Source organism: Anas platyrhynchos, chromosome 3 (assembly GCF_047663525.1).
Source record: "Anas platyrhynchos isolate ZD024472 breed Pekin duck chromosome 3, IASCAAS_PekinDuck_T2T, whole genome shotgun sequence".
NCBI lineage: Eukaryota > Metazoa > Chordata > Aves > Anseriformes > Anatidae > Anas > Anas platyrhynchos.
Window position 1 is genome coordinate 4248870 of NC_092589.1, and position 24253 is coordinate 4273122.

The 24253-nt window shown below is 41.8% G+C and overlaps 1 protein-coding gene across 7 annotated transcripts in view; it reads left to right on the top strand.

The window, feature by feature from the left end:
* SPTBN1 (spectrin beta, non-erythrocytic 1) overlaps positions 1–24253 on the top strand; it is a 140322-nt gene that overhangs the window by 108548 nt on the left and 7521 nt on the right. For all 7 annotated transcript variants that reach the window (XM_072035046.1, XM_027453223.3, XM_027453222.3 and 4 more), the window contains 15 exons: positions 1109–1199; positions 5542–5688; positions 7255–7518; positions 8212–8436; positions 8641–8730; positions 9027–9305; positions 10500–10630; positions 12012–12216; positions 12367–12741; positions 14851–15095; positions 15496–15634; positions 16762–16846; positions 18006–18202; positions 20453–20565; positions 21247–21310. In XM_072035046.1, coding sequence (XP_071891147.1) covers positions 1109–1199; positions 5542–5688; positions 7255–7518; positions 8212–8436; positions 8641–8730; positions 9027–9305; positions 10500–10630; positions 12012–12216; positions 12367–12741; positions 14851–15095; positions 15496–15634; positions 16762–16846; positions 18006–18202; positions 20453–20565; positions 21247–21310 — 2650 coding nt within the window. The remainder of the gene's footprint in view (positions 1–1108; positions 1200–5541; positions 5689–7254; positions 7519–8211; positions 8437–8640; positions 8731–9026; positions 9306–10499; positions 10631–12011; positions 12217–12366; positions 12742–14850; positions 15096–15495; positions 15635–16761; positions 16847–18005; positions 18203–20452; positions 20566–21246; positions 21311–24253) is intronic.

The window sequence follows — 24253 nt, forward strand, 5'->3', positions numbered from 1 at the left end:
TTTTTAGATCAGGAAAAGTGGTATGTTAAGCCAGTTGTCGTCGACACGTAATTTATAGCCTTCGAGAATATTGTGAGTGTCTGGAGACTTCCACTAACATGGATTTATTCAGCTATTGGAATTATGTGCTGAGATCATCTTATAAATTGCCACCCTATAAAATAATCTCCAACTCTATATCCTTATTTATCTTAGTCTATTACATAGCCCAGCAATAAGACAATGCACAACGAAATATGAACAAATCTTACACAGAGAGCAATAAATAGAAATCATCTTCTTTTCTCTGCCTCCTCCATCTAAATTGCCTCATAAATAATGGAAGTACAGATCGACAGGGATTACTATTCCAAAAGAAGTGTCAGTCAGAAGCATGTTTGGCGATACCTCAGGAATCGGCTCATCAGGCACCATGTCCATCTGAGGAACCCACTAAGAGCTGTGGGGTTGCCAGCACAACTCGTCCTTCAAGGGGCAAAGGATTAGGAATTAAAAATAGGGCTCTTTGACTAACCTTTGGTTTTCCTCTGTGCTAAGGTTACTCTTAAATGCTCTGAGAAATACATTCCAAGGCAAATAGAGCTTCTGTTTGCTGAAGTACACAAGTGTGTCACATGAGTTTGTTAAACAGTGTTCGGACGGTTATATAAATTACTACAGCTTTGTTGGCTAGCAGGAGGTGCTGAGCCACAGGGAAGGTATATTATGGAGAGCATTACAGCAAGTGAACACTTTGCAAGGGCTGTGTAACCTGAGATCTAATTGTTGCAGTTTTGAAGATGGTTTTCTTATGTTTTTTGGCTAACAGACTGAAATTCCCTGCGGTCTTCCAACTAGTGCTCCAAATTCTGTACATGATACTTGTGAAACCATGCTGACTTCAAAATTTGCCCTGTGTATTTGACTGGTTACAAAAACAAATGCGTGCTGAACTAAATAACATGGGCACATCTGAGCTTCAAACATGCTCTTCATTTGAAAAGCAGTAAAAGATGCACCACATACTTACTCAAAACGTATCCCAGAGGGGCAACAGAAATGAACAAATCGGTTTTGCGTGAAATGCCTATTTCATTTTTTTGTTCTCTGCTGTTATTTTTTTGACTAGACATAGGAAGAACCGTGAAGCAGCCAGTGAACTTCTGATGAGACTCAAAGATAACAGAGATCTTCAAAAGTTCCTTCAGGATTGTCAAGAGGTAAACTACATCCTTTCACTTTTATCACTAAAAGCTGCATGCTATAGAAAAGCATCCTCCCCCCCACACACCCTGTGTATTATAAGGACTGGGATACTCGATACTTTGCAATCAAGTCATCCCGTGGTATTTAGTGTTGAGTAAACAATTAAAAAAAAAAACAAAAAAAAAAACAAACGAAACCCAACAAAACAATAAGCAAACACAAAGAACCCTGCAAAAATTAATCCATTTGTTGGATGAACTGAATTTTTCCTTTCATCCGCTAAGCAAAAGACAGGAAAGATTGCCAAAAGCAGTGAAGACTTTGTGCTGTGGTATAAATTGATCATGCTGAATCTGGTGGGATTAGCACTGAACTCTTACAGTAAGAAGTTTGTCTGAGGATGCATATATGTTTGTGGCCTGGTATAGGACAGTTGTTTAAGTGGTTTCTCTAAAATATTAGTCAGCAGTTTAGGAACAAGAGAGGAGCAGGATTAAATGTGATAAATTTAAACTTATTTATTTTAAATAAAGTTAAGGAAAGTCTTGTTCCTAGCATGAGGAATTAAGTGAGTAATTTTCAGTTTATTTCATGAAGTACTAACAGATCCTAAAGATGGCACAGGCCTTGCCTGTGATGTGCATTAAAAGCTAGCTGTCCATGCCTAAAGGCTGCAAAGAAAGGTGACTGTGAGAAAAGTGCTTTTAATTTCAAGAGTTGCTGCTGCATTAGCTGTACGTTTTAGCCAGCTACAGGAAACTGGAAGTTGCTGCAGTGTGTCTAAATGGACTTGCACCACAGTTGGGATTCATACAAGAAAGAAGCAAAGCGATGCTCATAAACTGGGCAAATGTTGTTTACTGCTTGGTTGCCTAGATGCAGTCTGTCTTCCTGCATTGCGTAAGCTAGCCATGAACTTGGCTTAAATGCTCCTTCCTTGGTAGTAAAAACATGACAGATGAGCAAAAATTCTGCTGTCATTAGCAGCAGCTTCTTCCTTCCTCTGTAACATTTCTAATACAAAAATCCCTCCGGCTCTTGGAGCTCTTCTAGCTTGTGTGTCAGTGTGGTTGTGTTCTTCCCTAGGTTCTGTTTTTTTTCCCCAATGTCACTGAAAGAAAAAGGAAAACATAAAAGCTCTAGTGTCTGGCCTCCTGAATGCCTTTTCTCTCAATTGTTTCTCTCCAGCCACTAAAGCACGGATGTCTCCTCTGAGCATTTCCAAGACAGAACGAAACAATTTCAAAACGTTACAATTTTTTCCAATCCTTCCTGAGCGGACGTTAGCCTTGATGATAATTGAATGGTTGTTTTCTGAGAGAACAGCCATAATGGGACTTAGAATTGGTGCTGGGGGGTTACAAAGTGCCCACTGATACCTACGTTGGGCCAGAGGGAGTGTGTCTCTGCAAACAGGGCTGCCAGCTCTGTGGAGCTGCTCCCTCCCAGCACTTCCAGGAGCACCACTGCCCAGTGGAGGTGGAAGGGAGCCAAGGGAATACCTCGCCCTTCGCTTTTCCATGTCCTGTGGCCAGGAGGCCGGGAGTTGTTAGCAGGCAGATCTGAACCAGTCTCTTGTTTCAGCAGGCAGTGATCTTCAGCATTCCTGCCCGCTGCGTTAGGGAGGTTCTGTAATGTGGGGAGAGGAAAGTGTTTTCTGCAGTGAGTTCCTTCCCCAGGGCAGCCACCTCCGGTCCCTCTGGGCCAAAGCCTTGCTGTAAATGCGGCCTCCTGCCCCTCTCTCCTTCCTCCTCTGACTCACAAGCGAGGCAGCGAGCAGGGTCAGTGGCGCTCAAGGAGGTGGCAGGATAATGCTCGTCACAACAGCTCAGCACTGATAAATCTTTCCTCTGGGTCACAGGCGAAGGGAGCTGTGGCAGATTGTTGTGTTAGTAGTCAGACACGCTGGCACAAGCTGATCCTGAGGTGTTGCTTTTTTTGTCTCTTTCTTACATTCATAACTATGAGTGTGTTAAATTGGTGGAGAGAATGAAAGAGCGACAACAGGAAATTCAGAGAAGAGGGGGGATTAGATAAATTTTGCCGTTCAGGCTTCTGGGACATCCTGCTCTTCTGCAGCTCACCTTGGAGGAGATTAAAGCTGATCTTCCTGTAAGAGCTTTGAAGCCCCAGCACTGTCTGGGCTAATTTCCCTGGGGACACCAGAGGAAACACATTTGGATAGGCTGCATGTCAGGAGCTTTCTGTCTGCTCACCGAGCGTGCCAGCAGGTCTTGTCACGGACTGCAGACGTCTGTGAACCTTCGGCAGGGAGAGACGCTGCATCAGCCCAGGCATTTGCAGTGTCTGGGAAGCACACCAGCAGTCGGTGCTCTTCTGCCTTCTCTTATTCCTCTGGCAGACTTATGAGAGTTGTGTCTCTGCGTTTCTCTCAGCGAGGCCTGCTTTTCATTGCAGGTTTTCTGGGAGCTGATGGCAGAAACGTCATTTTGTGGTATGGGTGCAGGAGATGGGATGAAACCTCACTAGCTCTGCTGGTGTTAACAACTGACTCATGGTTTCCTGGACAAACAAATACCCCAAATGCCAGTGTGAGGCACCGTTTTAACAAATTATTGTATTATCTTTTTAAATCTACCTCTGCCCTGAAGACACCAACTTCCAGTGACTATAGTGGTTTCAAAAACCAGATTTTAATAGTCACCCCTAAAATGCTTCATTTGCACTTCTGTCTTATCAGAGGAGTATAACAACATTTTGAAGGTCAGAAATGAGGGTTTTATCCTGACAGCCACTGGCTGTGTACCACCGGCTGGCTGTGTCTCAGTGACCCCATCTGTTAGTACAGATGATGCTACCTTTCTTTGGGAACCACTTTTAAATCCTTGGAAGACTTAATGCTGTGGCTGGGTAAAAACAAGCAATAAAAGACAAGCACTGCAGTTTTCAGAGTGAAGCAGCTGTACTTCCCCCTAGAAAGGCAGGAATAAACACACTTATTTCAGATTGCATAGTAATCTTTGATATAGCCTTTGATTGTCGAGTAGCACAGCAGCCTGTAGAGCTGTCACCTTAGATTCCTACAGAGGTCTCCATTACTGGGAGCATTTTTCTATTCGGACTTGATAGCAAAGCCAGATGAGTTTCTTTGACTTGTTTTTAAATTTCTTTGATTTTCCCTTTTTGTGGAACTTCACAATATCTTTAAGGACAATTTAAAAATGGCTTGTGAGTTCTGAATGGATTTGTTGTCCTGCATCCCGAATCTGCAGTGGTGAATTGGCAAGTCTGGCCTGTGCTCTGTTACTCGTTTTGTAAGAGTGCTTCCTCGGCACGACAGCGTGTATCATCCAAGTGGCGTTCTAGGAAAAAAGCTTAGATTTGTTTTGACATTTTCCTCTTTGGCAGACAACTTTAAATATGCAGTAAACTAATCTTTTTGCAAATGCTGTAAACATTACTGATAGTGTGGTGTGTTTTTTTTTCATCCACACCTAGGGAACAGATAAAGCAGTCAGACTCAGCCTAGGAGGAAATCTGGTACTGGCTGCTATGATCATTTTCACATTCCATTTGCCCTTGGCAAATAAGCTATTTTTAAAGTATTGATTTTTCTCCAGTGTTGATCTGGGAATTGTTCTCAGTGTCTTTGTATTTGAATAAAATCAGAACACAATCAGTCTTGGATTTTAGGTAATGTGAAAAGGGGTATCTCAAGTACCACAAACCTTGCTGGAGTCTGGACAAATAAATGTATTTAAATGTTTATGTAATCTCTGTAGAGAAAAGACTGTAGGGAAAAGGTACAAACATGGTGAGATTTAATGGTCCCAAACCATCTTTATTCTTAAGGCTTTTAATACAGATGGAACTACAGAATTTCTCGCTCAGTGTTTCACTGAAAGATTTACCTTAGGGCTCTGCTTAATTCTGGAGAATGACTTGTGCATGCCACCCCATTAGTGTGTACTTGTGCAATGTCCTGAGGAAACCCGCAAGGCTCCACAGGGGTGTGGTGATGACATTCAAGTCCTGTCCTGAGTAGCAAGTGCATTGTGTAATGTTGAAAGGGAAAAACAGCGCGAAAGTACATTGTGACCAAAAAGCAGGACACATGCCCGTTTCTCTTCCTGTTGAGCTGGATGAGACCCGTTTGATTTTGCTCATGATGGAGTTGATTCCTTTCTGTTTAGGTTGGAGGTTATTTATATGATGTTATTTAACTGTTAAAGGGGTGGATCCTTAACTGAATCCTGAATAAAAGCAGTCCTTGAATCTCATGCAGCTCTTCTGTAGTGGACATCTCTGTATCCTTGGTCCAGAGGCATTTGGATACTTTGCACTATTCCCTACTGCAAATGTCCTGAACACCTGTGTATCCATCTTCCTTTCCAGCTCTCACTCTGGATCAATGAAAAGATGCTTACAGCCCAGGATATGTCCTATGATGAGGCAAGGAACCTGCACAGCAAATGGCTGAAGCATCAGGCATTTATGGCAGAACTTGCATCCAACAAAGAATGGCTGGAGAAGATTGAAAAGGTAACTAAAGAATGTCCCAAAACCACCCTCATCTTTGTCAAAGATGGTTATGCACAAAGAGAAGATCTGTTCCTCTGCAGGAACTGGTCCTTGAATTGTGCATTCAGCTAAGTCAAAAGGAGATTTCCTTACTGTAGAGTAACTATCTCCTTGTGTCTCCATCTAACCCTTCATTCCACATCAATCTTAAGTATTTTTACATAAGACACATTCACAGAACACTTAAAGGCTAAGTTGCCAGTTTTGTTTTCTTTGTCTAATCATTCCTACATGTTAGGAAGAAGGCTTAACCTATTTTTCATACCCAAAGGCTGAAAAGGGCAAATGTTGTGATTCAAGGTAATGAAGGAAAAGTACTTCCTAGGAAATAACTGAACATAGGTGAATTCAGACACCTGTGCTGCCGTGCTGGTTTTTATTCTTTCAGGACTATAATCAGGCAGCTTTTCCACATACCAACTTAATGCATGAGGTAAAGTACAGCCAGTTTTGTGATTAATTAATAGATTCACAGCTCTTTTCACCAAGTTACTGTGAAGGCCTTTATAAGCTGTGATCTGTACTTTTCCTCCCATTTCTTGTGTGCAACTTTGGAAAACTAAGGAGGAAAATTAAACTGCCTTTAGCTCTGACAGTGGGGTTTCTGTTCAGTGTAAGTTAGCTTAATTGCTTATTTCCTTTCCTACTTTGGCACTCTGTATTCCATTAGAGTTTTTTCTGTGATCTGCAAATAGCAATACCCTTTAATGGTGTAATTAGAAGTCTGCTCTTAGTACTGGATGTGCTTTTTTAGTGATGCTAGTACATCCTCATTCTTTGCCTCTGAAAAATCAGATTGCAGCAAAGAAGTACCAAAGTTGTGTCTTGAGTCAGAGCTGGCAATCACTGTTAATATAATGGGGGTCAGTGCTATTGAATGTTCTGTGTTGTGAGTAGTGTTCACATCCAAGATTTATCTATTGTCAGCACCATGTAGGTGCAGAGGTAGAAGTATAATTAGAGGTAAAGAAAATATTTCCAAAGCTAATACTGTCTTTGTAGAGACAAAAAGATATTTCAAGTCCAGGTGCTCTGCTGCTGCTAGGTACAGGTGTCCTGCTTTCCAAGGAAGAACATTCTCTGATACTAGCACGAACCCATGGTGATTGCTGTAACCCACCAACACACCTCTCTCAAGTCACACAGATAAGTTTTGGTGCCATAAGCTCCAGCATTATGCTGGGTCTTCACCACTCCCTGGTGAGATGTCACACGGTGTGGAGCAGCCCGCTCTGCTCCAGTCCCAGCAGCATCCCCAGGAGCCCCCACAAAGGAACGTGAGTAGGGGGGAGGAGAAATGAGGCATTGACTGACCTTCCCAATTGCCAAGAAACTAAGAAACTCTCACCCTGGCAACAGAGATATGTAGGAGCTGTTGTTCTGGAAAGAGTCATTGGATAATTGGAGATAGTGGTTGATGTTGCCAGCAGATGAGGAATCCTGAGTGCTTGCTAATTGGAATAATTTCAGTAACGGTCTGTGAGTGTTCCTGAGGAGGTGCCATTTTGGTTGTTCTTTGCTTTGCAGGAGGGAATGCAGCTCATTGCAGAGAAACCAGAGACTGAAGCTGTAGTGAAAGAGAAGCTGACAGGTCTCCATCAAATGTGGGAAGAGCTCGAATCCACTACCCAGACCAAGGCTCAGCGTCTCTTTGATGCAAACAAGGCAGAGCTTTTTACCCAGAGCTGTGCTGATTTGGATAAGTGGCTGAACGGTTTGGAGAGTCAAATTCAGTCGGACGACTATGGAAAGGATCTCACCAGTGTCAACATCCTGTTGAAGAAGCAGCAGGTAAATGGAGCACAGGTTACAGAGTGGGCAGAGAGCAGATATCTGCACTCAAAGGAACAGATGGGAGATCCTTTCAGTTTAGAAAAGCTTTTATTTGCTGTTCTTTCTTCTTGTTGTTCCATCTATCTTTAAGAAACAGCAAAAACACATCCAGAAACAAATTGACGATAAATTTCTTGATGCAGTTGCTCCCTTGTACTTCCTTCTCTCCCCATGTTAACATCTTTTCTGTCTCCTGGGGTAGTCCCCGAGTCACTAGTCCCTCCTCTCTGAACCTGGCTGCCTGCCCTTGTTTCAAACTTGTCCAGTACTGGTCGGTCCCTGGTTTGCTGCTCTAAGGACAGCAAGGAAGCAGTAAGGACAGGAGGGAGCAGTGAAGCTCTCGTGCAATTAGCTGTGCTCTGAAATTTTTCAGAGTAACTTGTGAACGCCCGATAGAAGCAACTTAACTCTGTTCTATTGGCCAAATTCACCATTTGCGCAAGCAGGTGTAATGGGGTCATCAGGGGGTGGCTGCAGCTGTGAAGGAATGGATCTGTGTTTAAACCTTGTTCTTTGCAACGTTAGCGTTACGATAATTATTAATTACTGATCAGCATCTGTTCTTCCTTCTGACATAGCTATTGACGTACCCTAGTCACATAAACTGCTTTTACCCTACTTCTCAAGTTCTTTTGCCATGTTTGTGTTTAGATGCTAGAGAATCAAATGGATGTTCGTAAGAAGGAGATAGAGGAACTGCAAAGCCAGGCACGGGCTTTAAGTCAGGAAGGAAAGAGCACAGATGAAGTAGATGGAAAACGCCTTACTGTAGAAAAGAAATTTTTGGAGTTGCTCGAACCTTTGAATGAAAGAAAGGCAAACCTGCTGGCCTCCAAAGAAATCCACCAGTTTAACCGGGATGTGGAAGATGAAATTGTGAGTACAAAAGAAATCTCATTCCCTAGATATTACGAAAATCTCACACCTATCACAGAGCTTGGAAGAAGCCTTTCAATCACATCTCTCAGTAGCATCGTAGAGTAAAGCTGCTTTTTGTATCCCATGCACACCAGCCTCTGTCTGATGTCCTAGCTGTATCTGGTGTTGCTCCAAATCAGATGTGCTCTTTTTCCTTTGCAGTTGTGGGTTGGAGAGAGAATGCCTATAGCAACATCTACTGATCATGGACACAACCTCCAGACTGTGCAGCTACTGATAAAGAAAAATCAGGTAAGCAGGTGCTGTCAGAGCTCTCTCCCTGTTATTTCTCTTTAACACTGACTAATTCAGGAAAGAAAAGCCTGGGGCAAAATCATGGGTGCATCAGTCAGGATGTGCTATGAGGAGGTGGGGTGACCACAGCTGGGGGGGGCAGTGTGTTCCAGGATGCTCATGGAGGACAGAACCCCAGTTCATCCACTTGAGCTGATGGCTTGTGTTTTGTTGCCCCTCTAGAGTTGAAATCCCTGAGCAGCATTTTTCTTTGTTGGGTGCAGTGTCTCATAAGTCTGCTTTTCTCCTGTTAGACCCTTCAGAAAGAAATCCAAGGACATCAGCCTCGTATTGATGATATTTTTGAGAGGAGTCAAAATATTATCACAGACAGTAGCCCTAATGCTGAAGCCATTCAGCAGAGACTTGCAGACTTGAAGCAGCTGTGGAGCCTTCTAATTGAGGAGACAGAGAAACGCCACAAGCGCCTAGAGGAGTCTCACAGAGCACAGCAGTATTACTTTGATGCTGCCGAGGCCGAAGCCTGGATGAGTGAGCAGGAGCTCTACATGATGTCAGAAGAGAAAGCCAAGGTGAGCAGCTCCACAGCAACACTAGCTTGATTTTAGTTGTTTAGCTCAAGGGGGGTAGGTGACATAATTTAATATGTCGCTAACGTAATGGTAACATAAACAAATCTAATTCCCTTCTAAAAGCTCAAGTGATCATCTCTTCTATCTGTTATGACATCTTGGGTAGTGTGGAGGATAGATCTTGCTGTATGGAAGCTGCCTCAGAGTGTGGATGGCAACTGTGTGTTCTCCTTTGCTGCAAAGCCAGATGTGCTAATGCAGTCCTGTTAGGGCAACACTTCCAGCAGTGCGGAATCGCTGGGAACAGCACGGTGCGCCTGTCTGTGAAGTAGGCCTGGTGGTCACTCAGTGGAAGCCACTAGTTGTCGGCTGCAGGCCTGTCTACTCCCAGCACAGTGAAACCTGAACAGCATCAGACCATACCAAACTAGTTGAACATTTATTTTTCAGTAGTTTGGCAAGTATGTGTTAGTATGCTGTATCTTATTTGTTATTTACAAAACCACAGCACCTTCATTAACCTGATAAAATCAAACTCAGCTTTGTATCAGTATAATACTCATGGCTGTTCAGTCATCAGTTAGCAAGGATTTGTTTTCTTTTTTATATCTAAGCAATGCAAATGAAAAGGACTATTAACATCAGCAGCTCATCATGAAAAATATGTTAATGAAAAGGCTTATTGACAATACCATGTAACACTGAGAGTTGTTTTCTTTCTTAATCATAACAACACATAAAAAGTTTTGATTGGAATTTCTCCAGGCACTTTGGTGAAGAATCCTTTGGCATGAGCTAGTTAAGTTTTCTTTATCCAGTCAGTAGCCGAAAAGCCTAACAAGCCGTGTGCCTAAAACTGTTCATTTTTCTGAGCCCTGTGTAGTCAGCAGTGTGTAAACACACAACAAGCTTCATAGAAGAGGAAATTCAGCATGCTTAGTGCGCAGCTGATGTAATCTTGTTCTGTATCTCAGAGGGGTTGTTGTATTCACGCTTTTTTACTCATCATTTTGCTTTCTGTGGGTACCATTTACTGTGAACTCAACCGTTAATTTACAGTCATCGGGAGCTGGGAGCAGTCCTTTATAAATCTTCCTGGTTACTGCTCTTTGCTAATGCACCAAGATGAACTTGCTATGTGGGGTCTTGCCCTGGAGTAGGAGAATGGATTGTCATTTTCTGTCACCATTACAGGATGAACAGAGTGCAGTATCCATGTTGAAGAAGCACCAGATTTTGGAACAGGCTGTAGAAGACTATGCTGAGACTGTGCACCAGCTTTCAAAGACCAGCAGAACTTTGGTGGCAGATAATCACCCTGAAAGGTATTAACTGCTGTTTTTAATTGTATCACAAGTTCTTTTAGTAGTTCAGTCACTTCACTAGCTTGTTCTTACACACAAAGACTGCAGTAAAGAGAAAATAACTCAGGAGTTTGTACAGGGGAAGCCGAGTTCAGTTTCATTAGAGATGCATGTTGGACCACACTGATTTGGCCACAGACAGGATTTTAGGAGAACCAGGATGCTGGGTGCAGTTTTCTGCCCTGAGCAAGGTCAGTATGTGCAGCTCCTGACTTCTGGATAGCGCTGTGCACCTTCAGTAAATGCTCCTTGTGCCCTTTATACAGACTAGCAGTGTCAGATCTGCCAGCACTGCTGAGCTGTACAGAGGTATACCAATCCTGAGAGACAAAGATCCTTATTTGTTCTTTTAGACAACTTTATGTCCAGACCATAGGGTGACAGTTATTTATCCTTCTGTCTTAGGGCAGTGCTCCCTGAGATCTAGTCCTGTGAGATTTCTGTAGAAATTCAGACTTGAATCTCAGATTCATAGTATGAGATACATACTTGAATCTCATACTTTAAACATAGGCATAGTAGCATCTTGATTTTGGTTAATTTATCTCAACTTTCTCAAACAGGTTTCCCTGTGAGAGAATTCAGGAAGCGTAAGAGCTGCAGCTAAGCAAACAGAATTCTCCATTGGATTTGACTGTGGGGATGACTTGATGATGATGCTGATTTGTGTAACTGCTCTACCTTTGCAGATAGGAAGATAGAACAATCTTAGGCAAGATACTTTGCCCCTGGTGGAAGATTGTTATTTAACTCAAAAGCACTCTCTTGTGGTCATCGTAATTTCTGATGAGAGTGGATTTCCTGGCTGAGCCCACTGCAATAACATAATTGACTTCATATGGCAGAGGGAAGGCAATTTGACAGGGCTATGTGGCTCAGACAAAATATATGGAAAGATAATGGCAACATTAATCACGTTTGGAAATGCTGAGCTTTAGAGTGAGAAAAAAACAACACATCAGTGCTTCTGAACTTTGAAGCAGAATTTAAATAAAAATGAAATGCTTCTTGCCTCAGCAGCTCAAATCCTTCCTGTCATTATGGGAGAAGGCTCTGGTATGATCTGTGGTCAAACAAAAGGAAGTCATGGTTCCCAGTGTCACTCTCTAAAGTCAGCGGGGGTACAGGTACAGGGCAGAAGAGATTTCCAGCTAGTGCAGCCAGCTATCCCAGCAGAAAGCTGGTTAAGGGTGTCTGAGCCAAATTCCTGCATACGGCAGGCACACATTCTGGTGATTACATATCCCAAACGTGATTTTTATTCTTTGAAGTTTTTTTCAGTCTACTCATACTATTTGTAAAAAAGATAGGGAGGACTTGATGCTCTTCGTTTTTTTTTCAGTGAGCGTATCAGCATGCGCCAGTCCAAAGTGGATAAGCTATATGCAGGCCTGAAGGATCTAGCTGAAGAGAGAAGAGGCAAACTGGATGAGAGACACAGGCTCTTCCAGCTTAACCGAGAGGTGGATGACCTGGAGCAGTGGATTGCTGAAAGGGAGGTGGTGGCAGGATCCCATGAGCTGGGACAGGACTATGAGCATGTAACGGTAAGGTCTTCAGATGTGGCTGCAGATTGACCTTTTTCTGGAGGCTGCACACAAGTAGATGATTCACATAAATGGGTGGTTGGTTTGACTGGTTTGCTCAGATCACTTTGCAAATACAGCCTTGCATGAATCCGTTTCTCTGTGTTTCAGATGCTACAGGAGCGATTCCGGGAATTTGCCCGAGACACTGGAAACATTGGACAGGAACGTGTTGATACTGTTAACCACATGGCAGACGAACTCATCAATTCTGGACATTCGGATGCTGCAACAATTGCAGAGTGGAAGGATGGTCTTAATGAGGCCTGGGCTGATCTCCTGGAGCTCATTGACACGAGAACACAAATTCTAGCAGCCTCTTATGAACTGCACAAATTTTACCATGATGCCAAGGAAATCTTAGGACGCATTCAAGACAAACACAAGAAACTGCCAGAAGAACTTGGTAGAGACCAAAACACAGTGGAAACACTACAGAGAATGCACACTACATTTGAACACGATATCCAGGCGCTCGGTACCCAGGTGTGTAGCAAGTGAACAACACGGTCTGTGGCTGAAAAGTGCTTCCACTGCTCTTGCCCCCACTGTGGCTGGGAGACAGAGTGCTGGCAGCTGCTTGCCAAGTGTATTCCTATGGGTATAAGTTCCTATGGATCATTTTCTTATCTGTTTTTCTGCTTCTCTGTTCTTGCATTAGGTTAATTAGTTTCCCTAAAACAGAAATCAGTGGATTTCTGAATACACAGATAATTGCCTGTTGAACTTTATTCTATCTTGGAATAAAGTCATTCCCTTGGCTGGAGAAGAATTCATAAATGCAGAGGAATTCTGAATTGATTTGAAGTAAAGCAAAAAGTTGTGAGGTCTCCTACCAGTCCTAGGAATAGAGTATGGATAGGGAGGTGTGAGGATAACACACCAGTTCCCCAGAGAAGCTTTTTCTGATTTCCCCAAGCAGCAGCACCATTAGTAGGACACTGCATGGCAGATATAGTAGGAAAATAGTTTACATTCAAAGAAAAATAATCATTTGACTTCAGATAGTGTCTCTTCAGGCAACTTCTGAAAGACAATGAACAGATACTAAGTCTGTCAAGAATTTTTAATATACCAGAGGTAAGATGAAATGCAGGTTTCGGGTTTTTCTGTTCTTAATGTTTTTCTTGAGTAGAATTTATATTAATTGTGCTGAAAGCCACCTTACGTTTGCTTGCTCTTTATGCCAGCAGAAGGAATGTGTAAGGGATGTGTAAGCTTGTTAAAAAAAAAATCTTTAGATATCTCCTCTGTTAGGCACTTTTTGCTTTCTGAGAGGCAAAGCCAGTCTGTAGACCTACCGAGAGGCTTTCTGACTCGGTTATGGGTTTAGGCTTTCTGACTTGAATATTGCTTTTTATAATGCATCCTAATAGCAGTCTGAGGGGATTTGTCCAGCCTAAGGTCTTTAAAAGCAGCCAAACTTGATCTAATTCTTTATCTTCTGAAGCCAAGGTACGTTAAATAGAAGAAGGCAGCTGTTCATACAGCACACATGGGATTCTAAATTAAAAAAAGAAAACAAAAAACACCAATTTTCAACTGCCAAAATGAGAATTCTGGAAAGAAACAAGTTGCTTAAGGAACGGAGGAATTACGACTAGCTGCATGTATCTCAGTAGGTCAGAAAAGAAAGCTTTTATGACTGAACTGCCTGCCAGATCTTGATTATGTTGCAATTTACATAGTTGTTTACACTAGAATAAAGAGGGTGTAGCAACCATTTGATTTTTCAAGAGTTTTGCTTGAGGAAGCTGTAGATTTTATACATTAAATGGGAGACATTCACAAAACACCAATCCCAGTCTCTCAAAAAGGTAATTAGAATCAAGACCTAAATGAGGGAATAGGTAATCATAGCACTGAGCTATGTCGAAAGCACTTAGGATAGTTCTGGGGTGAAACTGCTAGAGTACCACCACAGATCAGCGTGGTAGTGGCAGGATCTGTGTGCCTGTAGCTAGAACACCGTTTAATTTCATAATCAAACCTTTCTAGAATGATAAAATGATTAGGAAAAGACCCAATACAGCGTTTCTTGGCTCAGAAAATATGTGATACAGACAAGAAATAGCATTTGATGTTCCAAGAGAGCATTTGTAAGGAAAAGAGATTTCTAATAATAGAAGGATCTTTGAATTTCTAAATTTCTACTGTTTGAAGTCATTATCTACATTTTTGAAAAACCATCTCTATGTCAGCTAGAATAATGGTTTTGATATGGGAGTTCCTGAGTGGTATTCTCTCACTTGTGTGGGAGGAAGAAAATTTGATGATGAAAATGCTCCCCTTTTGCCCTGGAATTAAACAGTCAGTTTATATTGCCATCCAGTTTTACACGAGGCTTAGGCAGTGGCAAATCTTCAGGGTCCTTTGACCCACTGACTTCTCTAAGAAACATTCTTGTAGAGATATACTGACTGAATAACAGAATAAACCTTTCTAGTATTGACAGACCACATATATTGACAATTAATATTGACAATGACTTCAGAAAGCCATTCCAATTTTGAATTAGCAGCTAAAATGCCCCCATACTTGATACTCAAAAATACCCAAATGTTGATTCATTTATCTCTTACAAACACATGCCAGGTAAGACAGCTGCAGGAGGATGCTGCACGCCTTCAGGCTGCCTATGCTGGGGACAAAGCTGATGACATCCAGAAGAGAGAAAATGAGGTCCTAGAAGCCTGGAAGGCACTGTTGGATGCCTGCGAGGGCCGCAGGGTTAGACTGGTGGACACAGGAGACAAATTCCGTTTCTTCAGCATGGTTCGGGATCTCATGCTTTGGATGGAAGATGTTATCCGGCAGATCGAAGCCCAGGAAAAGCCAAGGTAATATGAAATACCTTTTGTAGTATCATGCAGAAGATAAGGCTGCAGGTCAGCTGAGGAACATCTGTAACACTCAGTGTTGTTGAGCCAGAAATTGAAAGAGTGGCTGAAAAAATGGGATGGTGTTGTGGCAGCTTGCTCTTATGCTGCCCAGCACAGGCTGGGGGCTGCTGAAGTGATGGCAATTTCCCACACATTTCTTTATCTGACCCCCGATTGACAATACAATGGTGCTGTCCCTCTGGAAGTGCTGCTGACAGTCCCTGTTTCCTGAACTACAAAGACGACCTAGGAATTAAATTTTGTATCATACCATTCTGGGTTAGATTTATTTATTTTTTAATGTAGCAGCTGTTAAATTTTAAAGACATGTTTCTGAATCGTGGATTGACTATTTTAGGGATGTCTCCTCTGTTGAACTGCTAATGAACAATCACCAGGGGATCAAAGCAGAAATCGATGCCCGAAATGACAGCTTTACTACCTGTATTGAGCTCGGCAAATCTCTACTGGCAAGAAAACACTACGCATCAGAGGAGGTATTGTACTTACTGAACGGGTAACAACTGCAGTGCAGCTGGCCTATAGATTCCTTTTCAGCTAGAGAAACTTGCATTGTGTAATTTATGGATTAATAAGGTGCATTTTTATAATGACATGCGTTACTTCAGGGACTATTGCAGTTACTTGCTATTGTGAAATTAGTGTAAGATTTAATGCTGTGGATTCACATCGGGGAGCAGAGATGACACCAAAGTTTAAAGTATCCCTGTCAGTCCAGGAAATGCAAAGAAGCTGTTGCATTCAGTCTGCAGAGAGCTGTCTCTGGGATGGCTGTGCTTGGAAAGGTGATTTCTTAGAGCAAGAGCAGAGACAACTGAGAGGCATCCTGAATTTTGCTGAGGGCAGCTGGAATGCTTATGAAGAGGCCTTCTAGGGGAAGGAGCGGGAAAAAGTTCACAGGGAGTAAATCCAGGGAATATTACAAGAGAAATGTACTTGACTGCCTAAGGCCTTGATTTATTTTCTGATTTGACTAGGCCAAAGGATAGAGGCTCAACCCTTGTTTCTTCCTGTCTCCCTTTTGCAGAGGGAGGATAGCCAAATGTTGTAAGACTGCCCACTTGGGGAGGTGATGTTTTCTGTGCTTGTGTTACACAGAAGTGCTGCGGAGCAGCCTCAGAGTAACATTTCCTCAGGAACTGGAAGATTTTGCTAGCCAGTATTCACCCTGTGAATGATATAGTGCTTATGTTGGCATGTCATTGTTAGCACAAGTAGCTTCAGGTAGCACAGGTAGCACATTTATATATGCACATCTATAAATAAAAAAACGTGGAAGATACACTGTATGGTTGTACCATTAGATTTGTTTCTCCATTATACTCCTTTGATCAAATAATGTTAGTACTGTAGTTCTTAACAGACACTGTATGCTTATGCAAACGTAGTGTTTTAATGTAAATGTCATATTTATTTGTATTTCAAAGGAAAAATATGAATACAATGGCTTTTTTTTTTAAGTCATTCCTGACAATCCAGCACAATGTATCCTGTCAGTAAATGCCAGTGCCTTTTGCTTGTGATACCAGCTTACACAGTGTGGTGAGGTGACCGTGCTGCCTAATGCTTATGTAACAGTCCTGCATTCTCCTCTTAAATCCAGATCAAGGAAAAGCTACTGCAGCTGACAGAGAAAAGAAAAGAAATGATTGACAAATGGGAAGACAGATGGGAGTGGCTGAGACTGAGTAAGGATGTCCTCGCATTTTTCTTGGCAGGGCTATATCTAACTCTCTTCACTGTGTCTTTCTGAGCACTTAAAAACCTTGAAACTCCTTTTTTATTTTTTTCATCACTTGAAAGTGTTTTTGTACTGTACTAACTGAAAAATTCATGTCTGTTAATTGTAAAATAACTGAGAACTTGAAACAAAGAAACCTGCCCTAAAGGTCTTACTCTGTATGACCAAAACTGGAGCTAGGTGAAACAGATGCACCAGGTTTTGCAGGTGTCACATTCCAACTGTTTTTCTACAAAGGATGTACTGACAAAAAATATGGGGAAGTAAAGCTTTGTTATCTTACACATGTAACATACCAGCATTGTCTGAGAGGCCAGGTTAATGAGTTTATTGACAAAAGATGCACTTTTAAATGTTAGAGCATTTTCCAGTTTTTACACCAGAAACAACATAGTTCAGATACTCTAACAAGGTTTTCTGTAACTCATATGGACTGAAGGCTTTGCAGCAGACAGTTACCAACACATGCACTTCGAGCATCTCAAAATGTACAGCACAGTGTAATCATTTTGTGGAGTTCTGGGCTGCTCTGTGTACTTTATTCATTCTTTCTGAGTCTCAGCAGGCTTTAAGAAAAAGAATCACAAGTGCCTGTCCCTGAGTTTGGGTGGTTGAACCATATTCTTCATCAAAATTGTTGCAATCTCATTCACAAAAGCTGTGGAAGCTTTTTTCAGCTGGAAGGAAACCTGGAACTGTAGCATTGTAGGCAAGCCTGAAGTACAGGCTTGCAGCCTTCAGTCTAGCTGTTTGGTTGACAGGCCAGAGTGAGGAAGAAAAACAGCAGAAAACAGAATTTCATCTTTGAAGTTACTAGGTAACAGCAGATTAGAACAGAAAGGAGACACTGAAATTAGAAAATGAAATAATCTGCAGAAGAAATAAAGGTGGGCCTTAACTTTTGTTTTTCCTCAAAGCAAAGCCAACATGAGAAATTTCTGTCTTTTTACTGTTAATTTCAGTGAACTTAGTTAAGGAAAACACTTAGCTGAATACATTTGTTTTTTTCCCCCAGCTGTTTTAAAGTAAATTCTGAAGATGCCCAATACCTTCATGATGCCCTTTTTGACATTAATAGCACTGATGTCTGTACATTCTTTACTCAGTTTTGGAGGTGCATCAGTTTTCAAGAGACGCAAGTGTGGCTGAGGCCTGGCTGCTGGGGCAGGAGCCCTACCTATCCAGTCGTGAAATAGGTCAAAGTGTTGATGAAGTGGAAAAATTAATCAAGCGGCATGAAGCATTTGAGAAATCTGCAGCTACTTGGGATGAGAGATTTGCAGCACTGGAAAGACTGACCACGGTGAGTGCTTTAGACAAGAAGAACTCCTCTTGGCCATTCCCATTGCGGTGTCAGCTGATTGTTCCTAGTAGCTTCCCAATACCACCAACCTAATCTCCATTTGTTGATGCTGTGGAGGGCCAACCAAGGCTGACCACCCAGGGCCTGAAGTTTCATGTTCCCAACAATGCTAAAACCCTCTTAGGTTCATTTGAGCTCAACAGCCTGCAAAGAGAGCTTAAGTGGTAAATGACCTTAGTAGTCTACAAGAGCTGTCGGAGGCCCAGGAGTGATGACCCAGAAGCAAATTCTAGAGTTGAGTGGTTTGCCCTGGCTCTCTGATGTACAGGCCATACTGCTAAAAGGGAAGGGAGATGCTGAGGAACGAAAACCCAGATCCAAACTCTTGAAAATATTTTCAGTTCAAGAGGACAGCATGGCGAGGGGAGTTCAACAGAAATGTTTGTTGTGTTTTGGCCTCCAGTACAAGGCTATATTTTCCCCTAGAAATACACAAGCAAAACAAAACAAAACAAACAAACAAAAAACCACCAAAAACCATTTTCATCAGAGCTGAAATGGCAGTAATTAATGCTTGGAGAGTATCTCTAGAGAACAATCTTTAGACACTAAAATTGAAATGGCTTGATTTTTAACACTCACTGAACATCACAGCTGCAGACAGTGAATTGGAGTTTCATAGCATCTTCAAAAAGCAAGCTGTTTGTTATTTTGATGGTTAATTTCAGGGATTCCAATGTGAAACATTTTACTTTTGTGTATGTCAAGCAGACAAGAGGATGTCACTTTTAAATATTTTGATAGCTTGGGATACTTTGCTTTTTTGTTTTGGTTTGGTTTTTTCTTTTTCTTTTTTGTTTTATTGAAATGAATTAGGTAAGATACCTGGACATAGCAAGCAACTGCACAGGAACTCCATTTAATGTTAGAGTCTGATGCTCTGTGACTTAGTGCCATATCCAGTGCAACAAACTTTAAATAATTAATACTTTTAAAGACCTGTCCCTTCAAATTTTATGCCAATAAACTTTAATTTCAGTAAAGTTTCAGAAAAACGTAGGGTGTTGTTCACAATGTAGGGTGTCTGATTCAAACTCTGTTTCTCAGAATCACAGAATCACCTAGGTTGGAAGAGACCTCAAGATCACCCAGTCCAACCTCTGACCTAACACTAACCAGTCCTCCACTAAACCATATCACTGAGCTCTACATCTAAACGTCTTTTAAAGACTTCCAGGGATGGTGACTCCACCACCTCCCTGGGCAGACCATTCCAATGTCTAACAACCCTTTCAGTAAAGAAGTTCTTCCTAACATCCAACCTAAACCTCCCCTGGCACAACTTTAGCCTATTCCCCCTCGTCCTGTCACCAGGCACGTGGGAGAACAGGCCAACCCCCACCTCGCTACAGCCTCCTTTAAGGTACCTGTAGAGAGCAATAAGGTCGCCCCTGAGCGTCCTTTTCTCCGGGCTGCACAAGCCCAGCTCCCTCAGCCGCTCCTCGTAGGACTTGTTCTCCAGACCCCTCACCAGCTTCGTCGCCCTTCTGTGGACTCTCTCGAGCACCTCCATGTCCTTCTTGTAGCGAGGGGCCCAAAACTGAACACAGTACTCGAGGTGTGGCCTCACCAGAGCCGAGTACAGGGGGACAATCACCTCCCTAGCCCTGCTGGCCACACTGCTTCTTATCCAAGCCAGGATGCCGTTGGCCTTCTTGGCCACCTGAGCACACTGCTGGCTCATATTCAGCCGACTATCAACCAATACTCCCAGGTCCTTCTCTGCCTGGCAGCTTTCCAACCACTCCTCTCCCAGCCTGTAGCTTTGCTTGGGGTTGTTGTGCCCCAGGTGCAGGACCCAGCACCTGGCCTTGTTGAACTTCATGCAGTTGGCCTCAGCCCATCGGTGCAGCCTATCCAGATCCTCCTGCAGAGCCTTCCTACCCTCGAGCAGATCGACACACGCACCTAACTTGGTGTCATCTGCAAACTTACTGAGGGTGCACTCGATCCCCTCATCCAGATCATCGATAAAGATATTGAAGAGGACTGGCCCAGTACTGAGCCCTGGGGGATGCCACTAGTGACTGGCCTCCAGCTGGATTGGACTCCATTCACCACAGTTGTTTGGGCCCGGCTACCCAGCCAGTTTTTAACCCAACAAAGTGTTGTTCTTCATCTGTAGTAGTGCCCCTGAAAATTGACTGAGATGCAGTGCTTTAACATGCACAAAAATGTTTCATTTCTCAGTTGGAACTGCTGGAAGTACGTCGACAACAGGAGGAAGAGGAGAGGAAGAGACAGCCGCCTACTCCAGAGCCAAGTCCAAAGGCTGCAGAGGATGCAGACTCCCAGCAGCAATGGTAAGCCCACGATGCAGGATCTGAACTGCATGCTTCACGTGTCAGGATTCTCAGGGTGAAGATGTGTTGTAAAGGGGGAGGCTGGAGGTTGCGTGGTTTTGTGATGTGACCCTTTTTAGAAGACTTCATGGATGTAGCTGATGGGGACCTTTCCCAGAGATCTCAATTCACTGCTAGATTGAATGTTCCAATTTTTCACCATGAAGCAGTTCCTACTGTTAAGACGTACCTGGCCTTCAAGTAAAAGTGCTGTTCATACACCTTATACACCCTGTGTGTTATTAATTACAATTTCTGAACAATCTTTGCTTTCTCCTTTAATGAGCATCTGTTACGGATGGATTTTAAGCTGTGTCCATGTAACATTAACATTTATGAAATTATGTGTATAACAGGAGTAGACTTTGTGAGATAGTAACCATCATGAAAGCCTATTTTGATCACACTTAAGCATTGGATTTATTCAGCTGGGCATTTCTTTATTGCAGTAGGCTTCTGCCCTTGCAAGTGGAAACCTTTTAAAGGCAATGCTTTTATGGTGTTGTTAACAGATGACTTGGCAGTTTTTAAGAGCTTGCTTGAATTTGAGATATGCAAAATTCAGTAGGAAAATCTTTTTTTTGTGAAAAAGGTCTGTGACTTTCAAGATCTTAGTATCTTTTCTTTTTCCTTTCTCAACAGGGATGGAACAAAAGGAGAACAGGTTTCCCAAAATGGTTTGCCATCAGACCAGGAATCTCCACGGGTTAGTTACCGCTCCCAAACCTACCAAAACTACAAAAACTTTATTAGCAGACGGACAGCCAATGACCGATCATGGTCTGGACTGTGACATACAGAAACATTTGCAGCAAAAGACACCTTTTTTCAGTATGGTTTACTGGTTCTGGTTTAATCTTTTGGCTTCAGATTTCCCTGCTGCTTTTCTCTTCCTTCCCATCAGTTGATTTTATTTAATTAGCAGCCCCTTGGAGATATATTTTGTTTCACTTTAATCCTTGTTTATTTCAGTATCCTCACTGACACTCAGTTGCTTTAAGGTGACACATTTATTTCATGTTATTTACTGTGAGTTTTTCATGTCATTAATAGTATTAAGATTTTCCAGCTAAACCGTCTTTTATATGAGTAATTGAGATTTAATGAGATTACATCCTAATGAAGAAGAGAACTAGAACCTGACAGGTATGACGCATCGAGTTATACTAACAGGTTTCAGCACGGCAACATTATTAAATCAGCTGCATTAGAAAGTGAGTTATTCACAAGGCCAAAGACAATACACGCAAGTGAGCTCAGTAGAAAAGGCTGGGAGGGAGGGGAGTGTTGTAACTACCAACAAATTAAAAGCCTTAAGGTTAGCTTTATAACATTCCATGCAGATGGATTCATTGACTGCAGATAAAAATAAACATGAAATAAACCAATAAAACATAGTTTCTAGATTTATCTTGGAATTTAGTCCTTCTGAAGAGTTGTGATCTTGCTGACTATCTGTTTTGGGGCCCCATTTTCCCTTGGAGAATTTACGCAACAGCAGTTCCATTGACTGACATTGGAGCTACAGTGGTACAAATGAGATTAGGATGCAGACCCTTATTGAGAGATTGTGACACTTTTCTTTGAAAGTGAAATAAAGTACATTTGTCTAAGATCCCAGCTCTGTATTTTCTATAGATCTAGGCTGAATTTTCAATTCATTCCTTCTTAACAGAGGAGGTTCTAGTGGAGTCAGGATGCATGCCAATACTCTTAAATGTGCAACCATAGAAATAACAGTAAATATGTATGTTTATTTAAAGGAACACAGTAGTTGAAAATTGGCCTATCTCTTCATTACCTTCCTGCAAAGCCTGCTTGTTCCAATTGATGCTCTGAATTGTAGTAAAAAATGGCACTTCACTGTCATGTTTTTGAACCTCACTCTCTGAAATCACAGTAAACACAAGAAGGGCTCCTGGCAGGCTCACATCGGCAGGTATTAGAACTTCTACCATTACCGCAAAGGAAATAAAGGTCCCAGTCTAGGACTCTGGGAGGAACTGCCTTTTAGCGTACGCTTACCTTTCAGATCATCCATCCCAGTTATTTCTGGGTCTTCACACAGACTCTGTTAACGCTGTTGGATAATAAGCAGTTCTGTCTTTTTCTTTCTTTTAAATAAAGCCTTTCAGTTCATCTTCAGTATTAATGAGGAAGTGAGATTGAGTGTTTTACATTCTACTGTTTATGAAATTATATGTAGTTGTGGCAAGGAATATGAATCCCAGATCATTATCACCTTGCTGGTTACCACAGTCTTATACATCACCTGTTTGCTTCATTTTTTATTTCATTGCCATGATACATAATGCATTTCCATGTTAATCTTTGCCATCCGCACTTCACAGTCTTTCATGAGAGCTTTTTAGGTCAGCTCACTGAATCTTGCGTTGCAATACATCAGATGTACACAGCTGTATTATTTCTGACTTGAGGCATGAAATATGCTGTAGTTGATCAGATTTTCTCTGACAACCAGCTGAGCAATGCAGCTATATCAATCTGTATTGGCTAAGCTCATAAGAGAGGTGGTTGAAAGGATGTGCTTCAGTAATTGTACTTTTACTGTAACTTGTCTTTCTACTTCATGATGCATGTTTTTTTTTTTCTTTTGTCAGGATAACAAGATATATATTCTTAATGCTTTTTAAATTTTCATATAAAATCATGAAAATGATCTGGTGACTATTTACACCAGTCTGGTCTGTGTGCCTTTAAGAGTATGACAGTTCTCAGAGCAGTTTAGCTGTAGCTTCAGATACCACAGTTTCAGAAGCCTTCAGATGTATTCTGGCTAAAAGTTTGTAAAGGTAATTTATATAGATATATGTTTTTACTTGCATTAGTCCTCTTCTATATAGAAATGATACATGATTAAGAAAAATTAATTACGTCATCAGTTAAGGTCATCATTTTAGGCACAAGAAGTGTAAGATTTCACCAATTCAGTATGGCCTATGGTTCCGGCTTAAAACATTAAAATGATTACTTATGCCAGAACAATATACAAGCTGTCATCCATTTGCATCTGAAAAGGCAAATATGTCTATTATTTAAGCTGTGGTGCAGAGACTTAAGTTGATGACCTGTACGTAATGTTGCTTCAAGCACTATGAAAATCAAAGGGATGTCTCCAGTCATTGTCACCGGCTGTCTTGTTGCATGTTATACAGTCCTGACTTAAATATACCTCAAGAGTAGTCTCTAGCCACTAAAGAACTTGCAACTAACCTCTCAGTCACGATTAAGAAAACTGTATTCATGTACGTGATAACTGTTTTGTTGTAACAGTACAGTTTGCTATTAATGTTTGTCCTCTGTTGCGTTGTCTTTGCATGCCCAATGCATGTTTCCATTAAAATTTGTTTAGCTCCTGTTTTTCTCTATTTTCATGACACATTCTTTGCATACCTGTTTATGATTCAGATTTATTTTGCTTGTTTTCTGTTAATTGTAGATAACACATGGAAAGGAAATAAAACCTGAAAGAGCATCAATAAAGCTTTTCATAGCCCTTTTACAATCAGCAGCATTTTAAGTAGATTTTACAGGTCTGATTGTGTAATTAGAGTTGGCAGTTACCATTTAAAACCGCAGGCTTGTAGATTGCAGCACTGAATTACATGTTACTTACCATAAAAACATT